This window comes from Daldinia decipiens (assembly GCF_022478715.1).
Source record: "Daldinia decipiens strain CBS 113046 unplaced genomic scaffold F4813scaffold_17, whole genome shotgun sequence".
NCBI lineage: Eukaryota > Fungi > Ascomycota > Sordariomycetes > Xylariales > Hypoxylaceae > Daldinia > Daldinia decipiens.
The window spans coordinates 477878-494692 of record NW_026054560.1 but is presented as its reverse complement, the minus strand read 5'-3'; the positions used below and the strand labels follow the sequence as shown (position 1 = coordinate 494692).

The window sequence follows — 16815 nt, the reverse complement described above, 5'->3', positions numbered from 1 at the left end:
TATGTACATAGTACCTAAGGTAATAGTGGACCTGTTAACCTAATGTAGAGAAACCCTCTTTTGCGGCTCATCAATCGGCTTCTAATTGATCCGATAAAGCATACGACCTAGGGAAGGCCAAGCAAAGTTACCTAAGGTTACCGGTTACCTAAGGTAGGTACTTAAGTTAGGTACAATAGGTACGTATCTAAAACCTTTCAATCAACCCAGTCAACTCAGTCACTAAAGGGAAGCCTGTGGGGACCGTGCGTTGGTACTACACGAAATCTTTCCAATGGGGAAACAGGAGCTTTTCTTGTGTTGCTGAAGTCTAAGATCGCCTCCTCATCCATCCCAAACATCAATATCCCATCACCAACCATTACCGTCCCGACGCGCCCCCCGCCTCTCTCATTGGTTTCGACCTTATTCGGTATTGTATTTGTCGCCTTCAGATCGCCTTTCCAATACATATCCTCGCACCCTACCTCTTGCATCGTCGGATGGGTTTCGCCCGGTTGATTGTGACAGGCTCTGTGCCTGTCCAGGTTCAGAGGGCGTGTTGAAGAAGGGTTGATATTTACTGCTCATTGTTTCAGACCGAGGACTCTTCTTCGTATTATAATTAATTACATCATATCCCGATAACCTGTCCGTACTCTTCCGGCTCGATACATTGTCGCCATGTCGCATCCACAACCTACGATGCCCCCGAGGCAGTTCTCGCCTCAGCAGCATTCTCCGAATCAACCTTATCAGCTTCCTCCCAACAAACGAGCTAGATTGTCCCCTGGGCCTCCGTCAAATCCAGGCTCACCGTATCCGAATTATGCCCCAAGTCCGAGAGCTACTACTCCGGCGACTACACCGATGACCCTACCCTCACCGGCTCCCGCTCCTAACCATAACATCAATCAAGCTTCTGCGGCAGCAACTTACAACACGCCTTACCAGCAACCGAATGGTCGATCTGCATCTGTCGGTATGACACTTACGATGCCAACAGCGGTATCAACACCACCTCTAGCATCGCCTCAGCCGCAGACTCCCAACGTCAGCCACGCGCCTTATTCTAACGCGAAGCTTGCGCCGGTTCCTACTAATACCTCATTCACTTCTTCGGCACACCCGGTTATCACCAACATGGGACCGCCGACTATGAATCCCGCGGGGTCTTTCTCGTCCAATGATGCGACAAGACAAGGCCTCAAGCCTACATCGACCAAGGCAGACGTTACGTACGATGTAGACGATATGCTTGTAGGCACGGGTATCGATCTAGAAGAGGAGGCAGAGTACCTGAATAATCTAGAGTCTCGTGGGTTCCCTAATTACCCACCTGGCGGGCCCGAGACTTTGTATGGAGCTGGGCCTGCCAACCAACCTGCTCAACCTACCAATGCGAAAACGCAGGAGGAGCTTGCTGCGGAGAGTGCAGATAGAGCCTGGAACGACGCAGCGGCACGGCTTGCCCGGACTAGAAGTCAGGAAATAGCCAACTACCTGTTGGAACCGGGCGTGGTACACAAGCGAATGGCGGACACGGCTGCCAAGTACGGCCTCAACTTGAATGTGGACCTAAAGCCGGACGGGGGACGGTTTATGGGGAAAATGGCAAGCCCTGCCGGCGCCAAGCCGGAGATCAAGGTTATGTACCAGAAGTCCCCGGATGGCACGATGGTGCAGACGCTTGGCTCGTTTATCCCTCACGATGCTTTTCTCGTCGACCAAATAGCGCTGCTGTCGATTAGTACGAAACAGCACTTGCGGGAACTGGTTGGTGATGCAAATAGGGTTGCCACTACGCGACAGAAGACCTCTCATGGTGCTGTACCTTCCGAATGGCTTGATGCAGCCATTATACCGTCGACCGACGCGAACGGAGCCCAGGGTGAGGGCCCGCGGACGGGTGTGGAGAGCGCGGTTAGCCCCCGCACAAACCCACTCAAACGTATGGACTTCTTAACCGTAAAGCTTCTGTTCGTATCTTGTATAACTAACTGCGTTTATAGGTTCGGCGGACGAGCTTAGTAATGGACTCCCAACGCCAGTGTCGGAAGCCTCTCCTGTCAATCCCATGGTGGAAGCCATGACAGGAACCGTAAAGGATGCGCGCAACGCCGAAGAGGCTCGGCTTAGAAAGCGGCTAAAGCGCATAGAGAAAAGTACCGACAAGGACAAGGAAGGCGGTGATAGTACGTCGCGAGCCGGGTCCGTGGCACCAGGCACACCTGGATTGATGGCACCGGATTCAGGTGAGGCGAAAGCTCCTACGAAAAAGGAGAGCAAAAAGGCAGCGAAGCTGGCGGAGGCGAGCAGTACGACTGTGAACCAGACGTTGGGCCTATTTGCAGGTGGCAAGAAGAAGAAGTATTCGTGGATGACGAATTCGGGCGGCCCAGGCAGCGGTGCAAGTACTCCTCGACCTCAAGCTGCGGGCGCACCGGGCACGCCAGGTTCCACAGCCGCAGCTAGCAGCAAGGCTCCTCGTGGACCCCTGACGAAGGCGGGCGTCACTCACCTCGGGCAGTTCCGCGAGGATTCGGATAAAGGAAAGAATATCCAACTTCGTGACTGGGTCGTCGTTATAGAAGAACGCGGCTTCGATATGAAGGCTCTGCAGCAGGCTTATGACATCTTAGACAGGTCTGCCAAAGGCACGGTAGAGAATACGTCGTGATGGTAGGCAGTCGGCCTCGAGACTTAAGGAATTGACAGTATAAAACAATAAGGGTCTTCCGAAATGAGGGCGACCTAAAAGGGGCCGAGTAATGAAATAAAAAGGGGTCAAGTTTACTTTTCCGGGGGGGGGGATACTATACCCTCTAGACACTTCGCGTTGTATTGGTATACATATTTCCACATTTCACAGCCAGGCGTTGGCATCAGAGGGCATAACAGGGGGGCACGGTTGGCTTTTGCATCTTTTTTTTCTCTGGTTTTGTTTTGGACCTACCTCCGCCGATAGGACAGCTAGCCTCTAGCGGACGAGGAAAAGAACAACCGATCCGAACAAGAGGTTCGTGAAGGAACGACTTCGACAGTGTGTTGGTATTGGCGTGGTATAAGATGGAGCCCACTAGGCCTAATTTTGCGTTTCTACGTACCAGTAGCCCGAGGCCGGCTGGCTGATCATAAGGCTATGCCTAGCAGTCAATATGGACGGATGGACGGATGGATGGATAACATTCGGTTGTTTAGCTGGGTGGGCTGCGTAGATATCTAGCTAGGTTAGATGGTTCGTCAGAATGGCCAGTGAAATACGCGCGAGCGCATGTGCGATGAGGATTTATTTTATTTTAGAGCGGTGCTGTGATGCGTACCTAAGCGTATAAATGAAATAATATATATATGATTCCCGTGACGCTTGGTTATCTATAAGTGTAGGTTAAATATTTACATACCCAACCTAAATACCGCCGTAATTCGGCCCCTTTCCCAGGACATCGGACGGAAGTGGGGAACTATGGCCCTAACCTTCCCCGATTCATTTGACATGGCGTCAAGAAACCTCCGAATGGCTTGATGCATTTTATTTTCCGGTTGTCATCTTTCCCCCCCCCCCCTAACCTAGCATTTTTGACCCGTGGTAAATTTAGTAAACTGGACGCAGGGTCGGTTACTTGGTGTGTTTCGTCGGAGGTATTTTATTATTATTATTATTATTATTATTACATACTATAGGTTGTTAGATTCGCGTGCGCTGTTTTACGAGACGAGGAGGAGTGGACTACGGCTGATTATATACCTACCTCCTAAAGGTATATATATAAAGAGTATATATAACACCAAGATGGCCAAGGCGGTAAGATTGATGATATACCCTTCCCTACCCCTATTCCTATCTACTTCCTATAGAATACAAACACCAAAAGGGATATGAGGAGATATAGATAGATACCTAGGTATACATGGCTAACTACTCTATAGGCGATAGGGCAGATATGCTCGTCCAACTCGATGGCACATAATCTCGAGCAATGCGTCAAGCTCGTGGGCCAAGCCGCGGCTGCTGGAGCGAAAGTATGTAAAGGGGGATGGATAAGTTCAAGTTTCCACTTTCTGTCCCTCGAGGTTGAGATATTGACGCTATTCCCATCCATACTACCCCCCTCTATCAACACAACACAATACAACACAACACAACCCCCAGCTGACCTCCCCAGGTCCTCTTCCTCCCCGAAGCATCCGATTACATCGGCTCCTCCGCCCAGGAATCCCTCTCCCTCGCCAAACCCCTCGCCACCTCCCCCTTCGTATCGGGACTGCGCTCCGCCGCCGCAAAGCACAAGCTTGCCGTGCACGTCGGCATCCACGTGCCCGTCTCCGTGAAACCGTCTCTCTCTCCTAGTAATCCGGTCTTATCTTCCGTTCCGCACTCCGAGGACCCAGATTCTATTCCTTCTGCTGTTTCTGTTTCTGCTTCTACTTCTACCCCTTCAGCATCCGCATCCGCATCAGCATCAGCATCAGAACAACCAAGTACCAGAGAAGAAGAAGATCCCTCACCCCAAACCAAACTCTACAACCGCACCATCCTCATCAACCCCGACGGCACCCTCCACCCCACCGCCTCCTACGACAAGCTCCACCTCTTCGACTACCCCGACGCCTCCCTCCGCGAGTCCACCACCACCCAAGCCGGATCAGCATTCACGCCCCCCTTCGACACCCCCGTCGGCCGCATCGGCAGCCTCATCTGCTTCGACCTGCGCTTCCCGGAGCCCGCCCTGCACTTGACCACTCCCTCCCCCTCCTCCTCCTCCTCCAACACCACAACCACCCCTTCCCCCCCAGCCCAAATCCTCCTCTACCCCAGCGCATTCACCATCCCCACCGGCCTCGCCCACTGGGAAACCCTTCTGCGCGCCCGCGCCATCGAGACCCAATCCTGGGTCATAGCCGCCGCCCAGGTCGGCACCCACAACCCGCGCCTGTCGCCGCGCACGAGCTACGGCCGGAGCATGGTCGTCGACCCCTGGGGGCGGGTCATGCTTGAGCTGAAGGGCGTGCGGGACAAGGACGGCGACGGCGGTGGTTACGAGGTTGAGGACGGCGCCGTGGGCCAGCTGGGACTGGTGCATGTGGATTTGGGCGTGTGGGACAAGGTTCGCGAGCAGATGCCGCTTGTGAGGCGGACGTATGTTGCCTTCCCCCCCTTTTCTTCCCTTATACGTGATATTTCTGCTTATACCAAGCCGACCTACCTCGTTCCGTTTACTGACTAATATTTCTCATAGGGACGTTTACCCAAAAGTATAAAGCCGTTAGGGGAGATATAGAAAATATAGACATTATGGCCTGAATTACTACAAGTCACAAGTCACAAGTCACCGCATAAGAAACAGATAGAACGACTTGATGGTTGTGTATATTAACCATTGCAGCTCAGCTTATGTACCGACTTAAAAGGCCAAAGCCATCTACAAACATCAAGCCCGCTATTGCAGGTGTTTTGTCTTTTCTCGAGCACGCTACCAAAACGGTAGTACCTCAAGAGTTATTTGTATGTATCAACGCCTCCTGCAAGAAACCTTTCCTGCGCTCGAGCCGAAACTGCCAGGCCCTTTTTCGTCTCGAACGTAAAATCGTGTGATCGTGCTCGTGATGCGAATGCAAGAATTGTACCTGCCCCCTTGCCAAACCACCCTTACGCCGTTGCTAGGAGCCTCAACTGAAATCATGCCTATCGAGCTCTGGAGCATGGCAAAACCGCGTCATTATCCACCAAGTTCCTGCGCGTGGAAAAAGAAAAACCAGATCATGCAACTGCCGTATTAATACACTGCTAAATGATGTTGCGCTTGAGGGTACGAGTAGGAAGTCATGAACGTAAAGACGATTTGTCGACTGTGCGACATTTGCATACGCCGGACGTGCCGACGTAAATCATTGAGCTGCGGGTTGGCGGTATGCATTCCCTCTTCCTCGAGGGGTAAAGCCACGACCACGAGGGCCGCCGCGTCCGCCACGGCCCCGGCCGCGGTAACCACCACGGTAGCCACCATCAACGCTTCCCTGGCCAAATGTCTCCATGTTTTTGCGCTGCTCCTCGCCGCGCCACTCTCGCCCGCCAGGTTTCTGGCCGCCGTTCTCGGCGCGATCCTTAGATTCGCTAGAGATATTATCGAAAAACGACCTAGTCTTGTTATAGGCAACAGGAGGTGCGGAATCGTCGGTCTGCACTTGCTCTGGGGCTGGAGCATTAGGGATGACCTCAACGAGAGGCGAGCCCGCGATAGCCTCTTTTACGAGATCTTGCTTGTTAAACTTTGCATTACCAGCTTCGAAGTCGAAGTCGGAATCCGGAACGTTGACCTTGGTTGGTCCGCCGGAACGACCGCCTCGGCCACGTCCCCTACCGTTTGCCGAGGACCTGGGAGCGGTCATCCTCATCTCGTTGACCTTCTTAGTCAAGTTGTCCATTGCACTACCATTCTGTGCAGAGGTTTCAGCAGCGGCAGAGTTGTTAAGCTTCGCCATCGCGACAGCAACTGCTTCTTTTGCGGCTTGGGTGGCATCTTTAAGTGCAGCCTGAGCAGCAGCTTGCCCTCCTGCGGGTTTAACTGTAGAAGCGGCGGCAGTAACTTGGGAGGCGATTTTCGGAGTGACTGCGGCCTGAATCGGCACAGCAGGGAGGACTCGGTTGTTCTTAGGACCGGTTGGAGCGGCCTTCTTCTCAGTGACGTTGGTCGGAGGGGCGTTCGTTGTCGATAGAGATTCTGCAGTAGCTTTGACTTCCGCCGCAGTAGGTTTCGACTCGACCGGCGGGGTCGGGGCGACATTCGTTGGGGCAGGCTGAATAGGTTGCTGTGCAAGTGACTTAGGCTCCGTAGGTAATTCAACCGCGGGGTTACCAACCAGTCTTTGTTTGTCGACGCCTGCACCGATAGGAGCAGGCTTGTTGTTATTGCTCTCCTGCTGGGGTGTTCCCCTCATCCCTTGACTAGGTACGCCAGGCATGCCAGGGGGTCCTTGAGGCCCTTGAGGTCCAGGTCCAGGCGGGTATCCAAAGCTATTCCACGGACCAGGCCCTCCAGGTCCACCAGCCGGGAAACCTTGGCCGGGAAACCAGCCGGGAGGGGGTGGGTAGGGCATTCCATGGAAGCCTTGACCCGGAACGGGACCAGGGCCACCACGTTCCCATTGTCCAGGAGGTGGAGGATAGAACGGGTTGGGCTGGTACGGACTTTGGCCGTAGCCTGGAGCTTCCGAACCAGGTGGAATGGCACCTGCAGGACGAGTACGAGCCTATAATGGAGAGCATGTAGTTAGCATCAATGCTTCATAGTATATAACAGCTCCATATTTTAAATAAATTAAAAATATTTTAATTCCATGATAGCTCAGAAGGAAGGCAACGGAAATATCAACACGGGGTTTTTGCGCTTTTCAGACAAGTAATACTTTACATCCGAGATGTTTCGTCATAGCAATGGACATGGCTTTGTAGAATGGAGTGGAGAAGGGCAACTTACTCCAACGATAGCAGGGTCATCCGGAACCTTGGGAGGTTGGTTCTCTTTAGGAGGAACAGGAGCTTGCTCGATTCGCAAGTCTTTCACGTCGCTACCGCGAAAGACGATGTACTCGTAGACTTGATCAGAAGGTGCTATCTCTTCTTCTGGGTTACCCTTGCGGCCCTCGGTACCGAACGATCTGACATTTTCCAGAGAGACCGTCGACTCTTCTGAATTGATCTCGTGCAATACACCCGAATAGCTATTAAGATTAGAGGCGGGGCTCCAATGTAGCACCGTTGGCTTGGGGGGAGGTTTACCGGATATCACTCTTCGAGATGAGGGATATGCGAGAGCTGCGTTTGCATTAGGGTTAGCAGACTGACCATTCGGAATCTTGCTGTAGCTAGGCAACATGAGGACGAGGATGCGGATGCGGATGCGTACCCAAGAAATTCAGACATGGTATATGTTAAAAGGTGTGCGCGATCCGCGCACAGGAGGAGGAAGTAAATGCAATCAAGGTATGTGGTAAGTAGAGATAAATTGCTGTAACGACGTTTGAAAAGTACGGAATTACGAAAAATAAATGCAATTTACCGTTGAAGGTGGAGGAGGAGGAGGTTGGATGGGATAGGGTTGAAAGGAAAAGAGAGGAGACTGAATTTCCGGGTGCGAAGAATTAAAATTTGAACAAACCGCACCGTTAGCACCAGCCCCGTTACATGAGGTGTATTCACTTGCCAGATGGGCGTCAACAATATAAGGTGCGCCACCTTTTTAATGTCTACTCCTAGGTCCAACTGGTTGCTAAGCCACAGCCATATCGTCCATTAGCTGCCTAGGTTTTTAGGGGCTCGTTTGCTGCAATACGAAGTACATCACAGAAAATACATCTCAGAACTTACCAACAAGATTCCTTCACTTATTGCTATTGTTCCAACAGGCTTACTTTCTCTATTTACATACATAAACAGACCAACTGCTGTTTGCCCAAGATTCACGAGTAAGGCGCCTAGAACGTCCCATCCTTCTGTTCAGTACTACCTGCCAATACACCTGCGGAAACGCCTACTCTACCACATATTTATGAATGTAACAACATTGAGTTATTGAGTGGCTGTGATATTAGATAATAAACACAGCCCAGTCACCATGAATTTAATTCACAATACCAGAAGACGTCCCCATTGAGGGACTATCATTACCACACATTAATTACTCTGACATGTCAAAAGAGTCTGACCCTGAACTACTCGTGGTATCGTCATCCTGTCCATCCAATTGCTCGTCCATAGCCTCTCCCTCCTCTTCACTCGGGTATCCAACCAAACCGGAACCTTGCCGCTTCCTAGATTTTCCCAGCCTACTCTCAACAACATATCCTTCAGGAATAGCCGCGGAGTTGGCCGGTAATACGCATATAGTAGGGAACTCGACAATGTCGAGCCCGGGTAGAACGGTAGCCAAGTTGTCGGTCGGTCGTAGCGGTATGAGCCTTTGTGCTTCCCTAGAAGGTGTCCTTGGCTTCAGGCAGAAGAACCGGTATTTATCCTTCAGCCTGTCGATCGTTTGTGACCCTGAAATTTCATTGTTCCACGCAGCCGTTTTCGAGTCCTGCATAACATAATCACCGCCACTCCAAGCCGTGGTAGCCACTTCTTGGCCGCTCCCAGTGATTATCTTCTTGTCCTCCAAGGATCTTTGCTTCTTCTCCTGCGTACGTTCCTGGCTGCTAAGATGGCGCTGGCGATGATATTCCAAACTCTCTGCGAACCCAACGGAGAGAGGAACTTCATCCAGTATCTTATGCAAAATTTTCGAGGGTTCCGTATCGGGCTTTCCCTCAGCAGAGCCAATAGATTTCCACTCGAGCCATTCGACCTGCCAGTTCATAGTCCTCGTGCGCTTGTTCCAGCTCGTTTTGTTCTCCTTCGCCCGAGTCATGCCGTAGGGAACAGACGCAACGCGGATGCCCAGCTGCCGCATCCGCTGCATCGAATTCTTGTCCCATCTCCGCGAATTCTGCTCAAAAGTAACCCTTCCGCGACTTTGGCCCTTATGGAGACGTGCTCTTTTGTTAGGCGGCGGTCGCGATGCGGCGTCATCTTGCGGTAATATGTCCTTTTCTTCCTTAAGAAACTTCTCGACTCGTTCGACGGATCTCTCGATTTTGGTTAAGAAGTTGTAGTCGTGGTCGATGCCGGCATCCGTCTTCAGCTTCTCCCGCGGTATGTATACTGTGGGATCGCGTTCTCCGTTGCATGATGACCATTTCTTATGCTTCTTCACACAGGCTAAGGAACATGTTCGGGTTTTGCATCGAGGACATTTGTATTTTGGAGTTTGTATATGGCAGATGGTGCAGAGCGACGTCAGTAAGGGGTCTGCCATCGAAAGGATATAAGGTATAGATGATGTAAATAAGGAAGTCGCGACGTTATAAAGTTGAGCGTTTAGCAAAACTTGATACAAAATATTTACTTCTGAGTGAGTAACACAATTGCGATCATTAGACGCTAATACATGCAGACTTGAGCTTCGAAAATGTATATAGTCTTATCTTATCGATATCTAACCGCCTGTATTCCTTATCGATATCGGACTACCTACATAGGTACCTAGCAACGCAGCGTCATTCCCGGTAGCCATGTGCGAAATCTCCTAACCGCATCTCTAGTTTCTTGCATACCATGCATATTGATCTTGATAAGTTACAATGCTGCAGCGAATAGAATAAACTCCTACTCGAAGGAATTACTACTGGTCCCTATTTCTTAGGTTTGATCTAGCCGTGACGAGATAGGTAGTACCGATACTATGCGAGATATTGTGTTACGAAGACATAAAGACATAAAGGTGTTTAACACCAACAACTCTCAGCTCGATCATTGTCGCCTGTGCCATCAATCTTTCATTATTTTAAATTGTTTAAGAAAGAGAAATATTTCGTATATATTCAACTTCTAATTTATTTTCCAAATCCCAGCATTATAAAATTTCTTTTTAACACGACCAATCCAATCGAGATTCTATAAGTGTATTTATTAGACAGTGTATATACTGTATTAATTATCTTAGTGATATTTTTTCCCTTATGCCAACTTAATGGGTGCATGACTCTCAAAGAAGTATTCCGTATTACATAGCTGGTAGTCGCGTGGTCAGAATCCAACAACGCTATCTTCTTACTTCCGGATATTCTACAACTACCAGGTACCAATAATTTCATAAACTTAGCTCATGGCTCTACAATGCCGGATACAGATATGAAAATCGACCCGCAAAGAGCTGCTGCTCTGGTATCGCAGATCAAAACCGTGCGTGAGCGCATCGCTGCTGTGGCCAACGGCCGCGATGTAAGTCACAACCGTTCCTCAGTAGCTTTACCACGTTAAAGAACCAAGCATATTCGAGTACACTCATTTTAATACATTGTTTGGTTCTACCTTTCTCTGTTCCCTTGTGAAAACCTTATATTATGTGCTACACCGCTTCTCCCACTTTCATGAGTTTCTTTACTTTATGTATACTAACTCCATCATTGTAGGTCCGCCTAGTCGCTGTCTCGAAGCTGAAGCCAGCCAACGACATCCTCGCGTTGTTGCAGCAGGCTTCACCGCCGCAGCTTCACTTCGGCGAGAACTATGCCCAAGAGCTGAGCCAGAAGGCCGAGCTGCTGCCACGCAGTATACAGTGGCATTTTATCGGCGGCCTACAGTCTGGTAAGACACTCGTTCTCATATCTCTTTTCCCACATATTACTACTCTTTGAAGGGGAGATGGCAGGCAATATATCATGATATATTATAACGATTAGAAGATGAGATATGGAATCTTCTCAGATACACTACCCCTATCCCTCACTTTCTCGCCTTACTCTTACTAACACACCCAGGCCACTGCAAATCCCTCGCCAAAATCCCCAACCTCTTCAGCGTCTCGAGCATCGACACCGAGAAGAAAGCCCAGCTCCTCGACAAATACCGCGGCGAATACCTCTCGTCCCTCTCTTCCTCTCCATCTTCCTCCCTTTCCCCCTCTACCACCACCACCACCACCACCACCACCGCTCCCCCCACCCCCCTCCCCGGCAAAATCAACATCCACATCCAAGTCAACACCTCAGGCGAGCCCACCAAATCCGGCTGCGCCCCCGGCCCCGCCACCCTGTCCCTCTGCCGCGCCGTCGCCGCCCTGCCCAACCTGCACCTGCTCGGCCTCATGACCATCGGTGCCATCGCCCGCAGCGTCGCCACCACCCCCGACACCGAAAACGAGGACTTCGAGCGCCTGCGCGAGCAGCGCGACTCGGTCGCCGCCGAGCTGGGCCTGGCGCCCGAGGACCTGGAGCTGAGCATGGGTATGAGCGAGGACTACGAGGGGGCTATTGTTGCCGGGAGCAGCGAGGTGCGCGTCGGGAGCACGTTGTTTGGCGCGCGGGGGCCCAAGAGCGAGGCTAAGATTAAGGTGTAACTTGTGGTATCTATCTGCCTTGGCATGTGGTTGTGGTGTGTAGGTATAGACAGACTCCTGGCCTAACCGTATATCTTACATAGGGCGGAGTCAGGGGGCGTTTATGAGGACTAGTCCAGATCACCAAACTCACAAAAAATGAAATAACACACTATCAAGAATACTGAACACAAGTTATAATAGTAACTACCTGTTGTAGATCGTCGTTAAATGCTCATGATGCTCTAAGTTGTTTGCCTGCTTGCTATCTATCCATATTAACCCCTACTCCACGCCCACGCGCTCGCGCTCGCGTACAAGATCCAAACAAAGTCGGATATCTCATATCTCTCTACCATGCCCCTGATTAAACCCAATGGTATACACGTAGTCATTCTCATCCGCCCCCTAAACCCAGACATGACGACATGAACACACATCATCAAGGGAAACGGGGAAATCATTCCTGAGCAACAACAGGCACAACAACATTCCTCCACAACTCCCTCTTCTTCTCGTCCTTGCTCTCCGTCCACTCCTTCTCCACCTGTGCGTACTCGTCCCACCACAGCTTATGCGTCGACTCGATAGTATCATTAGCATCGTAGCTGCGGCTCTTCCAGGGCTTGTTTAAAATATAATGCAGGATCTTAACATGCTCGTCCTTCCAGAGACCGCTGTGGCAAGCGCGCATGGGTTTTAGGGCGTTATAATGGTACGGCAAGGGCTTCCAGCGGCCGCGGTACACGATAGCCAGTAAATCCTGGTCGAAGAAGAGCATGTTAGGGACGTCGGGATGAGTGTTCATAGCATCGATCAGCGCGTCAAACTGCGCCTTGGACGGCTGGAGGATGACTGTGCCGCTGTTCAGCAGGTGGTGGTTATTCGGGCTCTGGGGCGTGATAAGAGCTGGCTGGCCCGTCTCTTGGTCCGCGGCCGTGAAGGCGCAGTTGGCGGGGACCCAGTCCTTGCTGTAGTGCGGCAGCTTCCGCGGGTTGCAGGTGCAAGCGTGAGTGCTCGCGATCCAACCTTCGGGGATGTCGACCTCCATCATCTCGTCGATATTGTGCAGGACGACTTGGTCGCTGTCGAGGAGGACAACGCGCTGTCGACGAGACACAATTTCAGTCAGCCTTTTGCTCTTATATAAATACAATATACATATATATGTGTGTGTGTATTATAAATATTCCGGGCACTAGATAATTACCTCGTACTGTGTAAACGACCACGGGGCCAACTTCTCCCACGTCCCCTTATTAATCTTGCCATCGCGAGGCGCCGGCTCGATCTTGTCGACGACGATAGTGGAAATACCAGCAGCAGCGAAAGCATCCATATACTCGGTATCCTCTTCGACTGCGCGAGTCACCATAACCACGAGCCGGTACTTGCTGCGATGTCGGCGCAAAGAGTGGTGAAGCACCAGCAAACCACCGAAATAGCCGCGGTTCGTCAGCAGCGTCGTCCAGATCTTGGTCGGATCATACCAACCGTTCTCGTCGTCGCCGTTCTTGACGCCATTCTGGCCATTTTTAATACCGTTAGTCGCCATTGTATTCTGTCTGTCGTCTCTCTCGTCTGTGACTTGACAAGTTTGGTAAAGGTGAGGAAAGCAAGTACAGAAGAGGGGAGCGGGGAGCACAGATAGGCAACGAAGGTGACAAGATAAAAAGATTTTTTTTTTTTTTAAAAAAAAAAAAGCAAAGTATTACGCCTATATCCTATCCCACCTCGTATCTCCCTCACCTTATGTATAACCCATAGACGGATTCGGGACGCAAATCGCGCGCGTAGTTTAGCTTACCTCCATACGGCATAGTACTTGGATGATGTAGGTACATACATGTAGGTAAGATAGCGGGAAGGGGGAGAGTTGAGATTATTAATGACGTATACCTAAGGGAAAAGGGAAAAGGGAACTCCTCATCCGAGTCTAGGCTGGAAGTTTATTAACATTAACCACCTATAAAAGTACTAAACAAAGTAATAGTGGGCAGGCCTCGGCGATGAAAAGATAGGAAGGTAAGACTACCTACCTAGGTATGTTACATATTAACCTAGGTGCCTACCTAAGAAATAATGCCCCTGCCGTCCCTACCGTCCCTACCTGCATGAAGCTAGGCTTGGATAGACACATTAAGTACGTAGGTATACATTAAGTAGAAGATCGATCCTTACCTTAGCTTACCTTAGCCTCTGACGCCATCGACATTATATGTAAGGCGTGGTTGGACCGAGCCCCCGCATTGGTTCAAATCCCACCTATCTATCCGGAGCTCCGACGTAGGCCGAGCTTGATTCAAGAGTTTCGGTTTGTTCCGGTCTAGGAGGGGATGATATATAAGCAGTATTATGTAACTTGTCACATATCCTTTAATTAATTACCTTTCTATATTATATCATCTATCTATCTACATAACTTATCACCAATATTCTCAGTAGGTAATTCTAACAACCAAAACCCCATATTCATACCTATATATATATATATATATACCTGAAACACCCAAACTAAAACAAAAGCATCAACAACCAGCGGTAAGACAGGCACCAGCGTGTGACTAGCTGTCCACGCATAGCATATTGCATATAGATGCGGAGACGAGCAAAAAAAGAAACGCGGCAACGTCGTCTATTGGCGCGTCGGATCTCAGGGGCATGTGTATACATAATGATCCGCATAGGGAGGTAGTAGGTACCGACACGGTAACTCTCCTCTGCAGCGGAGAAAATGCGCTCGTTAGTGTGCTCCTATCGCCTAACCCCTATCATTGGCTAGGACCATGTTTTAACAGTTACGGTACTTATTACACTTCTCATCCATAAATAATGGAAGTATAGGTGAGTATATTGTAGTATCGGTACTGAAGAAAGGCCTTGAAAATAGGTAGAGCAGACGCAAATATTAATCTATAATGTAATACATGAACCACTACGGGGAATGAGCAACTACTCAAGCTATAAGCTGGCCAATTAAAGAAAGCTTGGTACACATATCAGTCTCGAGGACATTCATGAATCATCAACGTTAACCTAACTCATGTCTCACTCTCACCGCACTGGAAAGAGATCTGTACAAGGTCAGAAAGAATCAATAACCAGGCCTCCTCCTTACACACACCGGGTCCAGTCCTGCTCTCATAGCATCTATAATTAATGAGACTAGAGCATAATAAATCTGCCTCATCAGAAACCCTAACCTCCTCTTCCTAGGGTAGACCCCTCCCTTTTCGCAATATCTCATTATACGCCTAACCCACACATACCGCTCCGGTATCCGCGAGGATTAGCACGTCACACCGATTTCTTACTTCTATAACCCGTAGCCGTCTTCCACAAGGCCGCCAGAACACGGCATGCAGTTAGAAAGGGGTTCGCTACTCCGCGGGACGCATCTGAAGTCGGGTGATCGATGCAGGGCGCCCAGATTAGGGGGCGCTCGGGATCGGGGCAGTAGATGTGGGGTTCCTCTGTGCTCGTAGACGTAGTCGTTGTCGGTGATGCGGTTATAGGTGCTGTGGTCATGGAAGCTGCCGGAGCTGTACCGTGGCTCAGAATTGAACTTGCGCTTGTACCCGTGCCCGTACCCTCGCTCGAAGTGGTAGAAGTCGACTCAGGGGGGGCTGTGACAGTGACGTAGACCGTGGTGGTCTGATCCCTCGCCACAGCAGTCTTCGCCGTAAGCTCGTAAATAGGGGTTGAACCTGTAGAAAGATCCGATACGACGTCTCGACCGCCTGTCCCCGAAGTCACAGCTAAGAACTTGTTAACCACAAGGACCTATATGCAAACCGGGACATTCTAGTATGCCGTCTCAAGCAGACTTACCTCCCACCAACATCTCCGCATTGAACCCCGTAGGCTTACGACTCAACAGATCGCCCTCCTTTCCCGTGCTCGTGACAGCAGCCCCTTTAGCAACCTCCAGGTTCGGAGGCGCAGGTAGTACAATCGTAGTAGCCATCGCCCCGTTCACCAACTCCAGGTGGTGCATCGTCTCGACGGCGATACCGCACCATCCAGCTACACGCAGAACCACTATCCATTAGCCCAACCCGTTAACCTAGGCCCTTCCTAAAAACTACAAGCATGAGGGTAGACAGAACTCCGCACTCACCGATGATAACGCCGGCCGCGATAGTAATAATGGCCACGAAGAGGAGCCACGCGCGGGGGTACTGCTGCGGAGTGACTCTGCGCTTTAGATCTGGTGATAGGAAGGCGTGTTAGCATTCAACGGCATTCCTCTCTATCTATCTATCTATCTATGTGTATTTCTCTCGCCTCTTTGCAGTTATCTCGTCACCACAACACTAGAAAGAGGAGGGGATTAGGATAATTACCACGTACCAGCCCATACGTCTCTTATGTGCTCCATCTTCAACGACATCCTGCTTCCCGCGGGTGAGCGTCCATTCGCCTGACTCTTCTCGCTCGACTGAGTTGCAGCGATCGTAGCTGGGGCTGGAGTCACAGGCGCGAGTAGCACGCGCTGGTGTCGAAGGAGAACCGATCTACCAGGCATGACCGGATCGATGGAGTCCGGGTGAGGTTCTAGCTTGCTGTTCTGCACATCGTGCGAGTGGTCTAGTCCCGGTCCCGGTCCCGGTACTGCCGCCGGTGGAAGTTGGCTGATCTCGAGGCTGTCTTTCTCTGCTGCCATGGCTGCGGTGATGAGTGCCGATGGAGATATAAGTGGTTTAAGTAAAGAGGAGGGTATTATTGGAAGCGTATTGGGTGGGTAAATGGCTAAGTCTACACGTGTCACTGAGGTTATCCCAAGAAGTAGGGGGGAGAGTAAGTAGGTAGATTAAAGGCTTGAACCCTCCTACTCGCATCCTATGCGTGATAGGAAAACAAGCCAGGATAAATCTCAGCTGTATGAGAAAACACGTAGGTAGGCACATACACGCAGGCA

At 50.6% G+C, this 16815-nt stretch overlaps 7 protein-coding genes across 7 annotated transcripts; 3 read left to right on the top strand and 4 right to left on the bottom strand.

The window, feature by feature from the left end:
• The first annotated feature begins 322 nt into the window (after positions 1-322).
• Positions 323-3343, top strand: F4813DRAFT_360286 (uncharacterized protein). Its single transcript, XM_049243399.1, has 2 exons — positions 323-1930; positions 1992-3343. The coding sequence occupies exons 1-2, from the start codon at positions 664-666 to the stop codon at positions 2657-2659; spliced, it is 1935 nt and encodes a 644-aa protein (XP_049099472.1). The 5' UTR covers positions 323-663; the 3' UTR covers positions 2660-3343.
• A 429-nt stretch (positions 3344-3772) lies between these two features.
• F4813DRAFT_389684 (carbon-nitrogen hydrolase) lies at positions 3773-5241 on the top strand (the record flags this gene model as incomplete). Its single annotated transcript, XM_049246882.1, has 4 exons — positions 3773-3784; positions 3910-4002; positions 4146-5119; positions 5220-5241. The coding sequence occupies 4 exons, from the start codon at positions 3773-3775 to the stop codon at positions 5239-5241; spliced, it is 1101 nt and encodes a 366-aa protein (XP_049099471.1).
• A 480-nt stretch (positions 5242-5721) lies between these two features.
• On the bottom strand, positions 5722-8348 carry F4813DRAFT_79490 (Scd6-like Sm domain-containing protein). Its single transcript, XM_049248904.1, has 5 exons — positions 7887-8348; positions 7760-7795; positions 7458-7701; positions 6841-7230; positions 5722-6789 (listed from the first exon to the last, which is right to left on the bottom strand). The coding sequence occupies exons 1-5, from the start codon at positions 7901-7903 to the stop codon at positions 5869-5871; spliced, it is 1608 nt and encodes a 535-aa protein (XP_049099470.1). The 5' UTR covers positions 7904-8348; the 3' UTR covers positions 5722-5868.
• A 13-nt stretch (positions 8349-8361) lies between these two features.
• F4813DRAFT_360273 (uncharacterized protein) lies at positions 8362-9973 on the bottom strand. The gene has a single exon (XM_049243398.1). It carries the CDS (start codon positions 9831-9833, stop codon positions 8658-8660), a length of 1176 nt encoding a protein of 391 aa, XP_049099469.1. The 5' UTR covers positions 9834-9973; the 3' UTR covers positions 8362-8657.
• Positions 9974-10263: 290 nt separating this feature from the next.
• Positions 10264-12071, top strand: F4813DRAFT_79434 (alanine racemase). The gene is made up of 3 exons (XM_049248903.1): positions 10264-10798; positions 10990-11164; positions 11338-12071. The coding sequence occupies exons 1-3, from the start codon at positions 10694-10696 to the stop codon at positions 11913-11915; spliced, it is 858 nt and encodes a 285-aa protein (XP_049099468.1). The 5' UTR covers positions 10264-10693; the 3' UTR covers positions 11916-12071.
• Positions 12072-12080: 9 nt separating this feature from the next.
• On the bottom strand, positions 12081-14112 carry F4813DRAFT_360264 (glycosyltransferase family 8 protein). Its single transcript, XM_049243397.1, has 3 exons — positions 13702-14112; positions 13105-13419; positions 12081-12999 (listed from the first exon to the last, which is right to left on the bottom strand). Exons 1-3 carry the CDS (start codon positions 13705-13707, stop codon positions 12355-12357), a joined length of 966 nt encoding a protein of 321 aa, XP_049099467.1. The 5' UTR covers positions 13708-14112; the 3' UTR covers positions 12081-12354.
• A 1079-nt stretch (positions 14113-15191) lies between these two features.
• On the bottom strand, positions 15192-16560 carry F4813DRAFT_389679 (uncharacterized protein; the record flags this gene model as incomplete). The annotated part of the gene is made up of 4 exons (XM_049246881.1): positions 15192-15652; positions 15726-15935; positions 16015-16104; positions 16248-16560. The coding sequence occupies 4 exons, from the start codon at positions 16558-16560 to the stop codon at positions 15192-15194; spliced, it is 1074 nt and encodes a 357-aa protein (XP_049099466.1).
• Between the last annotated feature and the right edge of the window lie 255 nt (positions 16561-16815).